The sequence below is a fragment of the Pagrus major genome, chromosome 7 (assembly GCF_040436345.1).
Source record: "Pagrus major chromosome 7, Pma_NU_1.0".
Classification (NCBI taxonomy): domain Eukaryota; kingdom Metazoa; phylum Chordata; class Actinopteri; order Spariformes; family Sparidae; genus Pagrus; species Pagrus major.
Window position 1 is genome coordinate 17451412 of NC_133221.1, and position 21358 is coordinate 17472769.

At 39.8% G+C, this 21358-nt stretch overlaps 1 protein-coding gene across 4 annotated transcripts; it reads left to right on the forward strand.

Moving 5' to 3' along the window:
* Positions 1 to 7918: 7918 nt before the first annotated feature.
* On the forward strand, positions 7919 to 18240 carry LOC140999465 (myosin light polypeptide 6). 4 transcript variants are annotated; one of them, XM_073469865.1, is made up of 7 exons: positions 11133 to 11192; positions 11596 to 11623; positions 14944 to 15087; positions 15241 to 15414; positions 15737 to 15814; positions 16572 to 16606; positions 17668 to 18240. In XM_073469865.1, the coding sequence occupies exons 1-6, from the start codon at positions 11190 to 11192 to the stop codon at positions 16598 to 16600; spliced, it is 456 nt and encodes a 151-aa protein (XP_073325966.1). In that variant the 5' UTR covers positions 11133 to 11189; the 3' UTR covers positions 16601 to 16606; positions 17668 to 18240. The 4 variants fall into 4 exon arrangements, with proteins under 4 accessions (XP_073325962.1, XP_073325963.1, XP_073325966.1 ...); XM_073469861.1 differs by lacking the exons at positions 11133 to 11192; positions 16572 to 16606 and adding an exon at positions 7919 to 8095; XM_073469862.1 differs by lacking the exons at positions 11133 to 11192; positions 11596 to 11623; positions 16572 to 16606 and adding exons at positions 7919 to 8095; positions 11839 to 11866.
* Positions 18241 to 21358: the final 3118 nt, after the last annotated feature.

Genomic DNA, 21358 nt, shown 5'->3' on the forward strand with positions numbered 1-21358 from the left:
TCCAAGCCTCCCCAGGTACATGCACCCCTACACCCCCACCCCCCAAACACACAACTCCTCTGTCCCAGGAGTGTGAGCTTGGCCTCCACCACACCTGCAGCCTGCATGGGGAATTGGAGCCTGACAGTCTCCTACAATCCCCGTCGGTTTCCCAAATGACTGACTGACTGACTAACTGATGGAGAGGGAATTGTGTCCTGCTCCCCTTTAAGCAGTAACATAGATAGTCAGCCTTCTGGAAGAGGTCATAGTGGACACATGTGATCAGAACCAACTTCTGATGAGTTTGCATGATTTTAACAAATGTACTTTTTATAGGGGCACTAGTTTTGGAGAAGAAATTCAAACTCTGGATTTTAATATTTACAATATTAAGAGGAAATAATGCAAGCTCAGAAATATTTTTTTTTTCTGTAACTGAATAAACAAGCTGTTTTCAGAGGAAATAAGGTCCCAGACCACTGTTTGAAGCTAGAAAGTTGGCGGGGTCTGCCAAATATAAGCACAATCAGTTTGTTAATTCAGTTTATTCAGTCATGAAGACGAAGAGAGTTTATTTATTTAGTATGTTTAGGCATAAAAGAATCAATCACTCACCTGATTAACATTTCTTTCCCAAAACCACATAGTGCACCTTTAATATAATGAGTCAATCCATTACGGACTTATGTGTCCTCCCCCTAATATATTTAAAGGAAAAAAGGAAAGGAAAAGATTCAGAAGAACAATTTTGTGGCTACATTTTGTGATTAAGATGCATGTTGAGTTCAGGTATGAGCTTTGTCAAGTTTTTGTTTAAAGCTACCAAAAAGAAATGAAAAGTACCAGTCTTACATGAGCTATTTAAGTGCCGTTGTTGTTATTAATGGGGGTAACCCCCTTCCTCACAAAAAACACTGCCACAAGTGAGTTGTCTCTCGCTCGTGTCCCCTGGGACTCGGAGTGGAATGGGAGGGATTCGTGCGCTGTGCTGACAGATGGGTCCTTGTTCCTGTCTTTTTCTTCATCTCTATCTCCCTCTCCCCTCTTTTCGCTAAAACACAGACACACTCACACACACCAAGACTGCACGAATACAATAGGAATTAAAGCTCTACACACATGCTCCCTGGACCGCTCCTGAAAGCTGAGCCCCTTGTAGTGATCATAAAAGATGGAGGGAGCGTGGTTGGATTTGCGAAAGGGGCTTGGCGTGGTGAGGAGGTGGGGGTGATGTGGCACAGGGTGGTGAGACTGGAAATACAAGTTTGGTTATGTCAGCCTTTTGGAGATAGTATTTTATCTGTAGCACATTTGAGGGTTCAAAAAGTTTATCCTGTGCACGTACACTTTATCTGAGCTATTTCCATTTTATTGCCATGCTTTACAGCTTTATGTGTTAGGAAGTCCCAGGGCTCAGTTCTCTCCATTTGCTGCTCACTGAGGCTGAATATGGTTACATAGCAGACTTTCCTGAGGGAGAGACTGACAGGCCTACTGACTCTGCTGCACACTGGGGAACATCAGTGGTCTAACACACACACACGGGCACACAGACAGTCGTGAATCATGGACTTTTAACCCTAACCTCAGTTAAATCTCTTGATGATATCTGGCTCTTCCATCATTGGTTCATTTTTCACTGTAAAACATTTTAAAGAAGATATTTTAGATGTTGAAGCATGTCAGAGTCAAACCTCAAGCCAAAAGAAATCAGCGTTTTCCTCTATGCAGTGGTCTATCATCAGGAGGGGCAAACCGGGTACATTTTTGGGGCAAAGGGGGAAAAGGGGCCCCTGATGGCTACCATACCACTTTTTCACCGAAATGAGTGGGTCCACACAGGTTTTTTAAATGTGGGCAAACCTGCTAAAAATCACCTATTGACCCCATTCCTCCTTCCCACAGGCAAGGCTGTGATTTTTATCTGAAGCCTTACCTTGTACATCACGTTTCATGTCACGAATGCGCCGGAAACAGTTGTAACAGAAGAGAAAATAACAATACACCCACTGTGAAAGAAGTGTCTGTAAAACGGTGGATACATTTTTTTTAGCATCACAACTCACGAGAAATGACTCATTTCACTTTCATAATTGAGCCATTCGGTCCAAAAATATTTTGAAAGTCTAGAAGAGCTTCACGATTCAATTATTTTATCCACATTCAAGTTAGCCAGTTCCTACACCGGGAAGTCGAGCTTTTTGGCTTCAAAACACCACTGAGCAGCTTTCATAGGAATGAACAGGGCTCCACCTCCAACGTTGTGTACAGTAATAAAATACATGCCAAATTCCTTCCTTATTTACGCGCCCCCACCGGATGTTGATAACGCGCCATCATTTCGCGTGGCAGAATTGGGCGTGTTCACCCAAGTCTTACATTTAGATCAAAGTCTGTGTCTACTGCAGAGACAATTGACCCAGGTGTAAATGCACAGTTTACACATTACCATTGCACACAAAAGCCTGATCTTAGCAGGTTTACGTGGGATTTTTGACCAGAGGAAATATGTGGAGGTATCATGTTGGCACATTTTTCAATGACAACTATACACCCCCTTAAGACTCCCATAAAAGTACTATACTGTGCACCGCTGCTGCTTCAAAATCATTGTTTTATGTGTTGATGATCACTGGCCTTATAATGTGGGTTATTGTCAATGTGACAACTTTGAAGTTGTTTAGTTATCAATTTAGGTTTTAATTGTTCTGTTGTTTTTTTTAATCTTATTTATATTGGAAAATTCTACTTATAACATTGGAAATAAAAAGGTTTGGGTTTTGTTTATGCTTAGTTGGTGTCAGATTTATAACACATTGCTGTTGAACGCTGGTTGGAGGGGCACCTTGGAACTTTTCCCATGGGTCCCAACAGACTCTAGAATCGCCACTGCCTCTATGTGTAAATCAAATTATATTAATCATGGAGATTACTGCTTGAATGGAAGTTAAAAACTGCCAATTTTCACTGTGCCACCTGCAGCCAGCACCTTATATCTTTGCACATGAACGCACAAGACACATGATAGCTTTCGACTCAAAGAAGAAAAAGGCATGTGTGTGATTTAAAGCCCCCAGGACAAGTGGACAATTACCTCCTTGTGTAGGAATATAATCCCATGTTTGACGTCTAACCAGTTTATATATGTTTTGGAAAATGGTTCACCATATCCATAAAACTATGATGTAAACAGCTTTGGGTTCTCCAGCTCACAAAGTGAGTTTTTGATAAGATCTAGCAGCATTTCATCCAGGCAATATGAGCAGATTGTTTGCAGCTTATTCGTCTTCCTTTAGGCTAATGGATTTGGAAGACATTCCAATCTTGACGAAATGTAGCTACAGAATGGGAATCAGGCCTGAGGGCAATTCTCACTAAGTGGGGAGAGAGCCATTAAACAAAGGTGCCTGTGGTTTCATATTCAGGATACTTTACAACCTCCGTCCCAGGACATCAACAGTGTTTTTGGGTGTGCTGTTAGAGGGGGGCAGAAGAAGGGGGAGGAGGATCCATCTGCCACGCTGCCGGTCCTCAGGGAGACGGGCATATCCCAGGGGTGTTTTGGAGAGAGGGGGCTGAAAGGATTACACCCAACCACTAATCAACGACGGTAATCTGTGGGCCCCCGTACAAAATCCCCTCCGATCCAAACAACAATTTGGGACAGAAGATAAAACCTCAGTGTACAGGGACGTCGGACTGATGTTGGACAACCTGACAAATCCAAGGACAAATACAGGTGATTTTTAATTGGGAGAATCGACTGTGGAGGTGTGATTGGCAAAGAGCCATGGTGTCTCTGTGATCAGGTGCAAGTGTCCCACAAGTGGCCTAGTCTGATTCCCAGTGTGACCATTATGCAAATATGGCAACTAGACAAGCCTGCAACATAAATTAGTCTAACGGATAAAAGCACTTCTCTAATCAAATCAGATTGCAGGAGGATTTTCTTGCATTTTTGTTGTATAGCAACCAAAATAGGAAAATATTTGTAAAATTCTAAGACTATTTCATGAGTGTTACAGTAGACAGTACACATTATACTTTTTTTGTAGACAGAAAACAGGAAATACTGTTTATTTGTCTTAAAGATGAACTTCAAACAGCTTGTTTCAAGGTGAGCCTGGCATGGCAGTTTTCTCTGAGCCTTTCATAGACTTTGGCACAGCAGGAACCTACACAAGGTGCAGCTGCTGAGCCGTCGTCCCGGCAGGTCTCCCCATCCGGTGAAAGAATAGCAGGGAATCAAGTTGCCACTAGTTTCATGGTCCCTTGTCAGTATGGTTTTGATGTCTGGGGCCTGGGTGGGGTCTGGATCTGGTAGTGGTGGCTTTAAAGCTCCGCAGGACTATAGAAGAAGCTGCCTAATGATGGTGCCAGTCCTCCAGGGCATAGGGAACTGGAGCATCCTGGCCTGCATCTCCTCTACCTCCTGCAGTATGCCCATTGGCTAGGCAGCCTCTAAGCTCCCGATCCCCATAGCCTCATTGTTTAGTGGGCCCGGCACTGTCAATATTAAGCCTGGCTAATGTGATCTAGAGGCAGCTGGAGCAGCCCCGATTATTACCATGACACAGCCGACTGAGGGGTGTAATATCATTAAAAATAAATCAGGTGGTTTGGAGATTTGCTGTAGCAGGGGGGACTTTGAATGGCATTAGGTGGGAGAACTGCCATAATTTCATTAGTCAGTTGGGGCACCTCGGAGGATCTGTTGAAACATTTCCTTTAAGTTGGAGTAATTGAATTTGCTTTCACAACACTGCTCACAAAATGAAAGACAGAGGAAATTATTCGATGATGGTAATTTTTCAAATTAAGTGTCTCATAATTTTAAAAATTAATTTCAGACATGTTGGGAAATATGCAGACACCTGAATATTATGAGAGGATAATATTTCAATTTCCTAATTATATCCCGTATAATCTATTTGAAAGCAGACATAAAGGATACTCCTGTTGTTATTATTAGCCTGTTGTAGTGGATTATTGTTGCAAAACGATGGGGAAAACGTGAGGCGCTGCTAATCTTCTTAAACTGAGCTGTCTGCTCGGCAGACTCATCAGCAATCAGCTGCCAAGTGAATAGGCTGCAGGCTGACAGAATCTATTAACATTTCAGAATAAAATAGTAAGAAAGCTTTTCTACATCGAACCTTTGTTGTGTTTAATACTCGGATGACTTTGTCGGGAGGTCTTTTTTTCCTCATTCTGCATGTTCGATCCGCTATTAAAAGCGCCAGAAGTGCCGTTGGTCTCGCAGCAAGGGTCTTATGTCGCTATTGTTTTGACGCTCGAGCCACATAAACGGTGATTTCAAGGCCCATTGAGCGCGCGATGGATTGTGGCCCAAAATCCGCTAACGAGTGCAGGGCATTGATTATTGGAGGAGAGGCTACAGTGACGCCAGGAGTTGTAAATCCTTATTTTTGTCGATCATCACAGTGATTTTAAATTCAACAATCATTTGACACCCAAATAATTTACAGCCATATTATAATAATAATAATTATTATTATTATTATTATTATTATTATTATTATTAAAAGTTTCAAAAGTTTAATTTCTTTTTTAACTCAAAGGGTCACTGACAAAGACTTTTTTTTATATATATAGTTGAAACGAGTTGAAGCCCAAAACTTTATGGGGTCATGTCTTCCTGTGATGTAATAGTGACATCTGGTGGCACCCTTTGGAACTATTTCCTCTTGGTTGTATGGCTGTACTGAACACAGTACATGATATACAGTATGTGTATCATGTTACACAAGTTAAAGTATGTGAGTATTATCAACTACATTTTTATAAAAGTATAGTCAAAGTACTCATCATTGGGGAAAAAGGTCCAGTGTCAGTTCAGTGTTTTACTATCATGGTGTTTTTGGATGCATTCCTGCATGCGTTGCATTCAGGTCCTGTTAATCTTTACGGTTGTGCTCTTTTAACCACTTTATATACTGCTGGGTAGTTTGATCTATAGCAGTGCATCATATCCTATAAGATTATTATATAGTTTGTAGAGTCTCTGTCTGCTTTTAATGTTTTCTTTGTTACAATGCATTTTCCAGCTGAACCAATGTTGTTGTTTTTTAACATAGTTTATTTAATTTAAGAAGTAGTAGTTTCTCAACCCATAGAGGAACACTCAAACTTTCATTTTATCATAAAAACAACAACAACAAAAAACAAACAAAACAATTAAAAATCACTATATATATAATGTTTTTTATCAGACAGGATTGGTATGATAAGTTATAATCTGTAACTCAAGTTTTCAGAAAAAAATAATTGAATAAAAAGATATTTGCCTCTGAAATGTAGTGGAGTAGATGTATAAAATGACATAAAACTGAGAAACTGAGATACAAACTACAATACTGTGATACAAAATTGTGCTTAAGTACAGCACTTCAGTAAACATACTAGTACTAGTACTTCTTCCATCATGTGGATGATGGAAGAAGAACTACATTACTAGAATATAAAAATACCTACAAGTGAAAAATAACAAAATTTTAAAAGTTTGGCTAAGTAATCATATCATGAGCAAAATCTACTGAAAGATCAATGTAAAAGTACTCATCATGTAGCAGAAAGAGCCCTCTCTATGTTGTATTAGTATTATTATATCAACCAATTAATAAATTAATGACAGTGTAAACATCATTATAATGTTGGGGCTTTTTTTGTAAAGTTGGACTTTATAAATCCTATTTTATAAAACGATCATAGACCATATGCTAAACTTAATCTGCGGAGTAATTAAAATAACTAAAGCTGACAAATGAATGAGTAAAAAGTAGAATTTACCTCTGAAATGTAGTGAAGTAGAACTATAGAATAGCATAAAATGAAAATATTTGGGTCAATTAAAGGGGCTCTGTGGAACTTCTGTTTTGTGTTGGAAGCCAGTCTATAGTTTATGTCAGCAGACTCATGGATATGGACATGTGAAAACAAAATGATAACAAATAGAGTAAGCTATATCATTGGTATTTGTATTCTTTAGAAGTTTGTGGCATCTTGATCCGTTCTTATGTGTTATTACAAGCCAAGTGGCAACCTTTTGCATATTTTGGCCACCACAACTATTGGTAATATATGTATATGTAATGTGGATTAAAATACGGTAAATGCAAAAACATTGCTGCACACAATATTAATGTATGCACATATATGGACTCACTGTTCAAGCAATGTATTCTGTATGAATCAATGACATTCAGTCCTCGCACAATAAAACATACGGTATAGGGTCTAAATTGACTCTAAACTCAGTGAACTGTTTCACATATTGTGTCCTCTCTGTCTTCTGTTTCTGAGCACTTAGTATCGGTGTCAGCACCTCTGCAGGAGTCAGGAGGAGAATATCTGGTGGGCAGAGACAAAGAGAGCATGTCTTTATTTTAGAACAACCTATTATTAGCTGCAGCATGGGACTGCAGGTTATGAATGAGACACAGTATTTATGATACATCTTATAACACATCTTCACAAACATAAGATGATGTAATTTGGGCTAGAATCTGTGTATTGTGCTTGACAAAGAAACCCTTCACATTTCTGCTTCACTCCCCCACACACACTTGCATGTCTGACCCAAATAAAATCATGTGCTTGGAGTCATACAGAGGCGCCTGCTTCTTTCTATATCCATCCCCCTCGTTATTCCACACTCCACTTTTCATCTCTGCTCCTCCTACGCCTTGCTTCACAAATTCACTCACATGCTTCTCCATACCTACATCCACCTCTGCCTCATCCACCTGCCGGTCCCTGAGCATCATCAGCTTCATCAACCTGCTTCTCCCCCCACCCCCACCTCCACAGGCTACGCACAGCTGACACACTTTACTTGGTATCTCCTCTCAGCAGCCACAGCGGCAGCTGTTCTCAGACGTCTGACACTAACTTCTGGCTGTCCAGGACATCAGAAATGGCTCCTAAAAGAGAACCCTCCATTAAAAAGTCTCCTTCACCAGTGGGTCAACCCAGACTGGGTCCTCCGTACCCCTGCCTCCCTACGACTCCTGTGGCTCCAAAATCGGCTCCAGAGCAGAAACCGAGGATGCTGCGCCCCTCGGATACACCGTTTGACCCAAGTACTTTGGAGGTGAGTGGAGTCACTACTTCTTAAGACAAAGCTAATGTGGGGCACTCAGAAATTAGGGCTACGTTTACAAATCTTATTCTAATAATCAATCTTATTTCATGAATAGTTTTTGTCAATAAGATCCATAAAAACATAACATGCTGCTGATTTATAGAGTAGCTGTCTAAGTTTTTGATGCTAATAAGCTATCAGCTTCAATGTGGAATACGACGGAATGTAAAGCAAAGAAATGGGGCACTGAAAGTGAGGCTGTCAGTCAGTCAGTGGCCTCCTTAGGGACAAACAGGCTGTTTCTTGTCACAGTATGTACTATTTCTTTCATCGGGAAGGTCCCACAAATTAATATCCATCTCCTTCTGACCTACACACAGATTGTGTGATCGTTTCAAGAAGCAAAAATAACAAAATGTAAGTCCAAACTCAAAGAGAGGACATAGATTTTTCCACTGGATTAAAAATTTAGTGAGCTTTGACTTGACCCATTTTTCAAAACTGAAAACTGGCTACACAGAGAATAGACCTCCACAGAGTCCCGTGATGTGGATAACAGCTTGTGAGATAAGTCACAGATAGAACCTGACAAACCTGAGGCACACCATTGATTCATCATGTCACAGATATAGTACAGTAACCTTTGTCTTGGTTGTGTCTTATGTTGTCTGCTTATACAAAATAAAACGTTTAAGGCAACAAGAGTTTGAGGTTTTATAGAAAATGTGTGATTATTTTATAGTCTGTCCAGCAGCAAATTCTGTACTCCATTATTAACAATATTCTGCATGAAGTATTTATGGAGAGTAGCATGTTATGGCAGAGTAGATGGTGCTGCAGAGTCTGTTCAGAATTATAGTTTCATTTTTCAGCTTCCTCTGACGCGTGTCTTTGTCGGAGCTCAATAATAAATTTGGATGCATCTTTGGTAATATGTTAAAAGGAACAAATGATGCTACTGGATTTTGAATCACCCCATTTCTTCAACGCTCTGTGAGAAAAGAATTGTGCATTTTCTTTAAAGTATAGGTTAGAGGTCAGAGTACTGGATTATACAGACAGAAAATGTTCATGGAAGTTAGAGAAGCTCATTTAAAACTCTTTTCTTTTGGTAAACTTTGTGATTGATATCAGGCATTTATGTAAGATTTCCTGAATACCGACTGAAATAAATAATTGTATTAATTTATTCAATTAGTAAATATAAGATATCAGTAAATATAGTAATTTAGTAAAAAGATAAGTAATAATAATGACTTTTATTTATATAGCGCCTTTAGAAATAAGAGTTCAAGCCAGAGAAGGATGCCTTGTCTAAGAAGAAGACAAAAACACAAGATGCAAAACACAAAATGTCAATATGAATGATTAGTAAAGGAATGATGGTGATAAAACAGGCAAAATCACAAAAGCAATGCAAATAAAGAGATTAAGAAAAGAATGAAATAAATAAAGGATGATACGAAGATGACATCAGTAGGTACCTTGATCAATGAAAACATGCTAACATTACATAAGTCCACACCATTACAGTGTTCTCATGTCAAAGGCAGGCATAGACCAATTAGACAAAACACTTTAATGTAAAGAAATGTTGAAAAAACTCAATATTTCAAACTATATTGATGCCCACATTAGACTTTGTCCTAAAGTGCTTTGGCTTTGTCGGTGCTTTAGCTTTGCTGCCATCCTCATGTGCTTAAGTGTTACACTGTGTGTCCTGCATGATTTTATAGATTGAGACTGTCCCATTTAGCTTGCGAGGATATGTGGGCCATGTTAAGATATCCGCTTCTGCTCACAGTGGGACCACAGACAAGGCAGGGGGGCCAGAGCTCCCGCTGAGCGCAGAGAGCACTTTAGCCAGGCTGTTAAGAGATGTGGCATGAGTCCATGGTCTAACAGGCCTGTATTAATCCATCGTTCCTGCACGGCCAGACGCTCACATCCTTAATGCAAAGCCTAGCAAAGTCATTCACTGCAGTCATGCATTTATTTAGGCAAGTGGAGTCAAGATTACCAAAGGCAAACACACAGCACAAAGAGACAAACATCCTTTTAAACATCTTAAAAATGCGTGTCTTAATCACAACACACATCAGTTAACATACAGTAGGACCCATCGACTCGATGATTACATTGTGAGGTTAAGGGCGGGCTGCTTAAACACATCTTATTTTAAAGATCCCCCTCCAAACATGTATTGCAACATAAAATCCAGTACTTGGAACATTAGTTTATGTCAGAGAAAATGTTCAATTACCTTGTTAAAAGGTCAAATACATTGAGATGCAAATATTAGCATTTAAAGAATGGAACTACTTGACACAAGATGTGTAAAGCTTCAGCTACAATGCTCTAGAGCAGGGGTGCCCAAACTCTTATGATTGGAGGACCAAAACTGAAAGTTAATGGAGGGCCACGGGCCAAGAGCAAGCACCTATTATAAAGTATTGAATTGTTAAGATAGCACAAACATTTATTTATGTTATAATTTCTTACTTATTCTTCTTTTCTTTTCTTGTTTTTTTAGCTAGAAACATCTGGCAGCCATATTGAACCTCATTGTGGGCCAACTTTGGTCCACAGTCCTCACTTTGGACAGCCCTGCTCTAGAGAAACTAGAGTCTGGTCAATTTTGTATGGGCATTGTAGGCTTCAAATTTCCCACTGACACTAGTTGCAAATCATGCTTGTAGGTACATACCTTAAACTCAGATTTAAGGTGAGCACAAGAACAGCTTCTAGATGGGGGCTTTGAGTATTTTAATCCCTTAATAATTGATATAAGGGCAGGCTGGTCAGAATAAGTGAATTAAATTCAGCTCTTAAATTCAGCTTAAAGTTACTTATTCCATGTATCAGTCACCTCAAACATAGAATAAATAGTTTAAGGACTTTTAAGGCATATAAGTCATGTAGTGTAAATCACACACCATGCCTAGATGTTCATTCCTATATATGGAGCGTGGCTGTTGTACGTCGTGCGTGCATTACGTCATGACGCACTCCCGCTCGGGTTTTCTCACCCTGCCCTTCTCTGAGAGCCGTCACACATTCTTTGGCTTGCCGACGCCTCGGACACACCTCAGCCAACACAGCTATGGTGGGTTTTTTTTTTTGTTCCACTCCACTTAACCAGCATTATTCACGTTTTTGTGTAATTGAATTATTGTTTCAAGATTCTCGTTTAGCTTTCCAAAGACGTTGAATTGAGTTTGAATATCTGAATTGGCTCTGTGGTCGCTAGCGGAAGTGCAACTTTTGAGAAGCTAACGTTAGCTTACACGAAAGATAAAGTTAACCCCACTATATCCTTATTAATGTGTCCAAAGTACCTGCGAGTACACCAGTCATTGCTGTATGTGCTGTAGTCGGGTAATATCTGGCTTGAGTTGATCTAACAAAGTGAAAAATATGTTTTAAAGCGTTTGATGTTAACCCAAGTTAGCTTTACGCTGCGCTGCAAAGGGAACCATTTTCATGTCGCTTAATTTCTCTTTGAACAGTCTGAATTCACGGAAGATCAAATCCTTGGTGAGTTTTGATTTTGTGTTGTGACATTTTCCAGATCTCGCTTGTTGTGCATGCTTTCATTCTTGCTTGGTTGAGAAGACACTTTGCCCTGTATCTCCACTATCACCCTGCTCTGTGCTCGCCTGTCATAGCAGTCGTGGTTGTAGGCTAGGTTTTCCTTCCTTATTTCCGTACTGTTTCACCACTTTCCACTTGCAACTGCTTGTCCTTTCCAGATTGAATTTAACGTGGATCAAATTCATGGTAAGTCAGCGAAATGGGGACCGCCTTAGCACAAAAACTGATGGCTATCTCCGAGTGTTTAGGGTGTGATCTGCATGTTGGTTTTGGAGTAACCTAAACTGTAATAAATGTGAATGAGAGTCGCTTTGCACTGTTGTTTGGTACGTCCAAATCAGTCATATGTTGCATATACAACGTAATAGTACTTACCAGCTTTGACCGTGTGTTTCAGTGTTTTTGTAACGTTATGTGGTCAATCATGCATTAGCAGTACTTACCCGTTCTCATAAGACAGTGGTCATTCCTGGATGTGTCCGTTTGCCATAAACTTTGCCTGTTATCTTCCAAGCGGTCCATCTCCACGAGTGTGCCCTTTTTTGGTGCTTGATACAGTGGTGGATGGTTTGTGTCCTAGGGCTGGTTTGTTTAATCATCGTTGACATAATAGGCTGCAGCTACTCTCACTCTCCTCCTACTTTCCTCCACTCCTCTAATACCAAATATGGTGTTGGGAAAAAGTGCTCACAGGCTACAAGGGAAGAGGCACATTCCTCAGAACAGGAAAAACTCCACAACAGTGCCTGAGCTTTTTTGGGGAATAGCCTTGTCCCACAACATTGGGAACAGACCACTGCCCGGATATTGTGTAATCCAACTCCACTTCTCCCTGATAACAAGATCTCAGCTAAGCTTTTTTTGTTTGGCTGTTGAGCCTAACAACTACAATGGTTGATGTTAGATCAAAGCTACATTAATCAACCTTTTGATCAATGACAAGATTGCATCTTTGCTGTCAGTTGATTAAGCATCAATACTCAATATATGGTAATGTGAATGCCTTAGAGGGCTCAGGTAGCTGACAGCTGTATTGACTTTTCAGCAGTGCTGTAAAATATTGATGTCAAAGCTGTGTTGGCAAACAGTAGGGATGTCAGATTAAGCATTTGAAAGTTTTTGAAAGCAAATTTTTCAAGTTTACCGCAAGACCATGCTGCCAGATAGACTCTACCAGACGCTAAATCTGGTAAAACTAATAACTTAAACCAAGTGAAATACTTACACACTAATCTTTTGTTTGCTATCATAAAATGAGTAATAAAATATTGTTAGAGATGACCTGACATGACATGAATCTGTTACAGACAAGTCGCAAAACAGTATAAGTTGAGTCACATTTGAGTTTTTTGTTTGATGCTTTGGCAGGCGATGGACTGAAAAGTTATTTCCTGTTTGTGAGTTTTCTCAGTTTAAAGCCTCCTGACAGTTGCAATAGCAGAAAAAAATTGTTGATTCATTACGTTTGTGGTTAGGGTTATCAAGTGAAATTACTGAACATTTTGTTGGTTGTGGCATTTCACTCAAGATTTGTTTTTCCAAGCATAAAGATCAAGGGCAACTTTTAGAATTGTTTGGGGGTCAAAAATACAGCCACTGTAATGTAATTGTTTAAAATACAAGTTAACTGTAAATAAACTTATCTTGTTGACTTTTAGGTCACTTTAGTGAGTGCTTCTGTTGACTATTTAAAGATTTTTATCTGTTGTTGATGTTCAGTGGAAAATCTGATTATTTCTATTTAGACATACAGCCTTTAGGATGGTCTCATTTTCTTCAAGATAATAAATCTCTTTAAAAAGCTACATTATCTTTATCTTCAGAGTTTTAAAAACAGTCTTTAAAACTTACTCTATCCATTTCTGGTTGTTCTAAAGCTTTATTTATGCTATGGCATGCATAGTTACTACTACACTTATATGCCTTCACCTGTAGTTCCGAAATATCAAAATATAATTACATATCGATTCTGAATATTTGAAAAAGTTTTAATACTCATTTTCCACAGTATCAATAGGCCTGTACCAGCTGAGCTTTCTCGCTCTCTCTTCTCTCACACAGCAAGTTGACACATGCACTGCTGCAGTGCCCACATAGATCTGCCTCCTTCCGCTCTTCTGACTATGCTCAGTAGTAAATTAGTTTAGATATTGTTCTTGATGTTATGCTTAACACACAGTACACAAGCCTTTATAAATTTATCTTTTTATAAAAATCTAAATTTTATGTCCTCATATTGTATCAATACTTTTTATGTTTTGTATCAAAATGAGAAATTCCACTGTCATGACAACACTATTTGATGCTTTTGGAAACTTAATCCATGTGTTTGCATGTTCAAACTACAACAAGGATGACAGAGCATGTAGTATTGCACTGATAAAGTTGTTTAACCATGTTTTTGTTGATTTGTTGTGGACAAAATCCAAAACTGACCAGATGACTGACATAAACAAAGTATTTGTTGAATTGGGGAAATTAGCTGGATGTTTGCAATGTTAACCACAGAGTACAGAGAGCAAACTGTTTTTAGTGATTGCTTCCACTCTACCATGCAAATGGATTAAGGTTGGGTCGATGTAAAAAATTCAAACTGGTTTGGTATCCAGCCAACTGGAACTTTGAATCGGTAGTACTAAATTTACCCATCGGTGTTGCATGTGACTCAGTGGCTTCCTCTCACTATGTCCCACTGTGAAAAATTACTTTTTGATTTTCCACAACGTCTTACTGCTAAAAATTGTCAGTTTAGTCCGTTTACGTAAAGTCAAACCGGTTGACAGCTCATACACATGACTGGATCACTAAAACCGGAAGCCAACCAACCCTAAATTGTAAATAGTAATGACATATTGATTTTAAAAATTCACTTTTCAGCTTTGAAATGTAAGTTTTGAGCGTTTGAGCAAAGCATGCCTGTGCAACATGAGTTTGGGGGTACAATTTGGCAGACATGTATTATCCTGGATAGGCCAGCCAGAGATATCTCACCTATAGGGGCCTTTAAGACCTACCCGGGTTAGTCATTCTGGTGCTTTGTGCTCTGCCTGCTCAGATAACCGCTTAATCACTTGTCATGATCTGTGCCTTCTCTAGTCTGCTTGTTCTCACTTTCTTTCCCATCTGTCTAGCTCTATTGTTTCATCTATTGTCATTTCACTTCTTATCTCCATATAATTCCTACATACATGTCTGCTTGTCTCTTCACCTCTGCTTAATTCATACCCATTCTCTAATTCGTCATGTGTTTGTGTATCCTGCAGAGTTTAAGGAGGCATTCCTGCTGTTCGACAGGACAGGAGATGGGAAGATCAGCTTCAGCCAGTGTGGGGACGTCATGCGGGCCCTGGGACAGAACCCTGTCAACGCTGAGGTGCTCAAAGTCCTGGGCAACCCCAAGGCTGAGGGTGAGAGGAAAACTAGGAGATATATGTCTTTAATGTGCATAAAACATGTAATTGTGCTGAAAAACACTAACTTTCTCTCATAATCTTTCAGTGATAATGTTGCACTGCCCAGAGACTTGCCTCCTATAATTTGTTTTTCTTATCTTTTTGCAGAGATGAACCACAAGATGCTAGACTTTGAGCAGTTCCTGCCCATGTTCCAGGCCATCGCTAAAAATAAAGATCAGGGCTCCATGGAGGATTTTGTGGAGGGATTGCGTGTCTTTGACAAGGAGGGCAACGGCACAGTAATGGGAGCAGAGCTCCGTCACGTCCTCACCACGTTAGGCAAGTTCCATATTTATCATCCGTGAATGAACATATCTGGATAGGTGGACTATTTTTGGGTTGATTTCTTTTATACACACCATTTACATTTTTCACTGACAGCACAGTACTGTAATCGCCACAATGGACAGTATCAATGCAGAACTAATTTACTGAAAACTTGATGTGCATGTTTGTAAATTCATTTGGCACTGTGAGGTATCTATTTTATAGGATTATCATCATCATTTCCTGTATTATTCATTTTTCTGTATGTGTAAAATCCTTTTTTTTCCCACCCATGTAATGTCACCCATGTAATGTGAAAACGTTCCATTTACAGGTGAGAAAATGACAGAGGAGGAAGTGGAGACGCTCTTGGCGGGGCACGAAGATGCAAATGGCTGCATCAATTATGAAGGTGAGAGTGAAGAAGAAACAAGAACAAAATGGGATACTTGCTATAATCAGGCTGATGATGTGTGACAATGTTGTTGCTGTAAACCTGCAAAGTATTCAATTTTAACCATCACACCCAAGAAACCTTGGTCATGAATTACACTTTATGTGTTCTGTGTTTATTTATGTGTGTAAAGTTTTGTTCTTTAGGGGTGTGACGATTCTGAAACTGAGATTGAAGCAAGTTGTGTTCTCAAGTTGTGGTCCTGCAAATACTGTGAAAAAAGACACTTCTCCCCTCAAACCGACCTGCTCCTCATCTCAAAACCTGAGATTTCTCTGTCAGTCTGTGGTAAACAGCTGCCTGTTTTTGTCACCTGACTGCATGCTACATGGTGCATTTAGGGGCTGCTCGTAAAGTACAAACAAGTCCATTCACATCCCATGTTTCAAATACTTTTTGCTGGTTTTGACAGGTTTTAGGTTTTTTATTTATTTTGTTTTCTAATTTAATTTGTCAAGATTATTTATGAAAATGTATGTAAACCGACTCTTGGATTTGGAGAATCGTTGCACCCCTAAAGTCCGAGTTATCTAAAGGCAATTATTGAAAGCCCCCCTTAACTATTAAACTTGATTTAGTCTTGCGATAAGGTGGGTGTCTATTTACGTTACTGTGTACTGTCTAGTATGTGTTTTCTTTACACTTGTGGACTGTTTTAAGAGGCCATGTATAAATGTCAAATGCTGACAGTGTGTTAACTGTTCTTCCTCCGCAGCATTTGTCCGCCACATCATGTCGGGCTGAGGGCTGGTACGGGCATTGGGTATACAATGAGATGGCACCTCCAGGCTTTCCTGCGTTTTAGTTGTGAAATAATCCACTCCCATTATGCCACCCTAACACTAATCAACTGTAGTGGTGCCCTTCATATTGGCAAACAGGAACAATGTGCCGTTGCAAAGTAGATTTGACCCGTAGGTGTCTGTGGGAAAGCCTAGCGGTTCCTCTCATCTTTAGTCCTGAGGCTTTGACCCATGTGTAGCCTCCCTGCTGTTCTGTCTCTCTCCTGCAGCCCTCTGTCTTGGCCCCTGGCTGCAGCATGCCCCTCTGCATGTGTCTGGGACTCCCCTCAGTTTATGAGGGGATATGGTGGACACACAGGGAAGTGACTGGTCTCATTCAGAGAAAGTCTGGTGGCCACTGTCGAATTATCTGATGGGTGTGGAGGTCACAATGCCGGCTCTTCTAATCTCATTTGCATGTCATTGGTGCTATTAAAATAAGCTTTTTTCCTCTGTTGGTGTTAGAGGTGTTGCTCTTTTCATAGACAGATCAAACAGTTTCTTACATTGTAGACATGTTTTACATTCAAGTACAGCCACCAGCTTTGGGAGAGTGGACCAGTCCCTTTTTCTACTAACCAGAGAATTGCAATGAGTTGCTCTTGTGCTGATTGTTTTCTCCTCTGTACTGATGGAAGCTGAGTTTCAGCTGGCCACTCTCTGACTGGAGTGTAGCTCCCCTTGATCTTCTCCCCTTTTCTCTGCTTCTCAACTAGAGGAAAGCAAACAGCGAGGATGGCTTCTCTAACCAGCTCTTCTTGGATTGTAGACACGGCCAAATGCTTTGGCTGAATAGGAGATAGAGATGATTACCTCACCTCTTTCTCTCATACCTTCCTAAACCCTTCTTTTTCCTATGGATGAGCAGAATATAGGGGATCTGCCTCCAAATACAGCACCTCCCACCCAGCCTAACCAAAGCTGGATGAGGAGGGGGAGCCTTGGCGCCATATGCTGTAGTTGGAGGGGGTCTCTGCCAAGATCTCGACCATGAATCTAACATTTGTCTCTTTCTCGCCTCTTTTACAGAACTCGTCAGGATGGTCATGAACGGGTGAAGACGAAGAGCATCCCGCTTTTTTTTTTTATCCTGTCACACATACCCTCTTTTTGCAGTTAGCTTCTACAGTCCCCCTTCAGCCTTTTCCATGGATTAGTTCCACCTTTAATTTAAGAAGTGCCTTTACATTCCTTAAAAAAAAAACACAAGTGACTGGCAATTGCTGTCAGGTCCATTCACACGTGACCAACTTGTATGCATTCAGGAGTCTTGCATTGTGCTTGCATTGTTTGCAATAACATTCCAAGATGCAGCACTTAAGACGACATAAATTGATAATGAAAAACTGTAACTATTGATACCAGTGTGTTCAAGTTGGATGGGACATTAATATATATATACGTAAAAACTGTCGGCGACTTACTGTATCATTGGCTAAGACTTGCTTTGGCTGAGGAACTTGTTCCTCCTCAGATTCTGCAGATAAGCAGTATATTCAAAGCCATACTGTCATTAGGTAGAAAGAGACATTTCAAATGGGTTCCCATTGTTTTAATTCACCCCAATTTTGTTGCTAAATAAATGTGTTTCCTGAAAACGTATCTTGGTTGTTTATTAACAGATTTGTTTGATTCAATAGAATAAGGTGCAAGATGTGTGACAACCTTGTCTCAATAGGTTCTACACAAAGCGTCTGTGTTTTTCCTTGGACACAAGAGGGCAGTGTTGCTGCTGGAATCTGCTATGTTAAAAAGCCCACCAAAACTGTCAAGATATACAGTGTACAATGCAAGAGTAATATCTTGAGCTGTTCTTCATGCTGTCTTGAGCCAAAGAAGAATTTAATCATGAGTCTACGCTTTGGTGCTAGTCAAAATAATCCATTATTGGCTGTTGGAGACAATGTTTGGTTTCTCCTGATGGTTTGCAAACTCAAATTTTAGCCTAAAAATATTTTATACTTTGGCTGCGTGTGGTCAATTTTTCAAGAAATGATTTGGTGACAAAGCACCAGGATATGAGCAGTAGAAGGCTGTTTGGTGGCTTCCTGACCTTTTCTTCATTTTCTTCACAAGCAGCCACAACTATTTCCCCTCATTAGGCACCAGCGCTAGTGGAGTGTGGAGCTTATGTGTGTGTGTGGGGTAAGGTTCAGGAGGGTGTCATAGTCCACTGCTGAATAGGTTGTCCACTAATTACTCGGTGTGTGTGTGTGTATGTGTGTGGTCGATGGAAGTCAAGGCTATTGATTATTTTAATCCTCCTATTTGTGAGTCTGTGATCCTCGTGGCTCTGCATTCGACAGGGGAATCACTAATGGGCCTCAGCGCAGCCTGTCTCAGACCTCTCCCCGTCCAATTAACTTTCAACTGGAATCTGCCAGGAGAGAGAGCCGGGGGCTGGGCCCAGGCATGGCGCGGCTACATCCCTCTTTCTCCGCTCAGGAGCAACAGATTCTCCAAATCCTTTAAGTCTAGAAAGCCATCCGCTCTCTACTCTAATTAGACACTATCCCTTTTTGCCAATAATCTAAGATTCATTCTTTTTAACATGGAGATGATGTCTCTCTTTGGTTTAGGAAATGCTACCTTTATGGAAAATATATAATAAACTGGTCAAATGAAGTGTAGAAAACGGCATACTGCAGAAATATTAATATTCTGACTCTAGCTTTATATTGCACATAGCCGAGATTTGTAATAATTGTTGGTTTAATTATTTTTGCATAACCATCAATGAAGTGACACCCAGTGTCAACATATATGGTGTTTATCATTTCACACCATGTTAAAACAGTTTATAGATATAGATTCATAAGAAGGGAGAAATCCTCATTCATTGATTTTCACGCTTCAACTAAATAAACAAGCTCTTCGTTTTCATAACTGGATAAACTGAATTAACAAACTGACCTGAGAGGACAACACAATTTCATACTGCTTTACTTTGTTTGTATTTGGCGGACCCTGCCACCTTTCTAGCTTCAAACAGTGTTCTGGGGACCTTATTTCCTCCGCGGAAGGGTTATTTATGCAGTTATGGAAATAATAAATATTTCTGAGTTTTTATTATTATCAATATTGTGTAGTTCTGAGTATCTGAATTTCTTTTTCCAAACTACATAGTGCCCCTTTTTACTGAAAGTCTTTGGGTTTACAGGCTGTTAGTTGCACAAAACAAAGCATTTGAAGTCATCTCAGTCCCTGAGAAATTGTAAGGCCAGTTTTGACTTTTATCAGACATTTTACAGAGCAAAAAAATTGGTGATTAATCATGAAAATAATCATTACAAGGATCAGTAATGAAAATATGTATCAGTGGCTGCCCTAATCAAATTTAGGAGGTGATTGTGTTTGGTATTCTATTTCACATAGCACTGTAAATGTACTGAATGTATTCAGAGATGTAGGCTGGAGCACAGCATGGCTTCACTAAAGTCACTAAGATTATCAATAAATTAAGAGACATGTACGAGTATTATTTAAGGCAAAATTCTAACCAACTCCCTGTATGCATTTCTTGTTATATGTGGGCTTTCCAACAAATTATCTCTGTTCAAAACCCTGATAAACAATGTCGAGCCTTATCGAACACTGCACCAATTTGGTTCGCTTGTACAATTGATCACTATATTGTTACATTTAAAATGGCTGGATTTTGCAGATCCTTGGTGTATTATAAGCTCAGATCAATACAGCGGTATTAATGTTTGTGTCTTCGACAGTGTCTTAAGACATATTGGAAATCCATGTTGTAGCAGGCAGTGGCTGTGGTCCGCCACTGTTGCTTCGCCACTGTTGCTTCGATCTTGGATGTAAGTCCACGCTTCCGTGTCATACATCCAATTCTGCGAGTGTTCACTCCAAATTAAAACTGAAAAAGTAGTCCGTGTGTGTGTACTTACATGAATTAACACTGATCTTCATCATCCCAAAACAAGAACACAGACAAGATAGGTATAGATATTTTAATAGCAACTGTCTAATCAACCTATTCAGCATACCAGATAGCCCATCCGGGGGTCACTGTGTTTATACATATGATGACAGGATCTCTCAAAAATAAAGTACTAAGTAGGTATGGCAGTGTAATTACAGTTACGTGCCTGTAAGGTATTATACAACATTTGGTGTAAATAAAACACTGCAGCTGCTTCATTATCTTACAGTTTATCCACTCACACATACTGACATACCCACACACACTTACACACGCAAAACATATTGTCAGTAATGCACTTGGCAATTAAAACTTCATCACACACAAGTGTCATTCGACTATGTTTTGTTTTATCTTGCTGTGTGATGTCCTGCGTCATGAACGAACAGGAATGACAGGTCAAACATCTGTGTTTATTCAGATGGCCTTTTTTTAATCAGCCCCAATGCAGGGTGACTCACAACAGGGGCTTTATTCATTTCATCTGCGGAATTCACTTGAGGGCAAAAACGAAAATATTTTTTTTTTTTACAATGATGATTTGCAAAATAGACAGCAGGCCGTTTGATCAGAGGTCACTGGAATGGAGAGCAGAAATGTATAAGATTGGAATACAGTAGGTGTGCATTTACCTCAGCGTAGTCATCTTTGATTAACGGCACCCTTAACACCATTATTGCGGTAAAAAAAACAATTAGACTGATGGTGTTTGTTATATTCTCACGATGTCAGTTAATATGGAACACATCAAAGTATTTTTTAAGATATTTCAGAGCCACA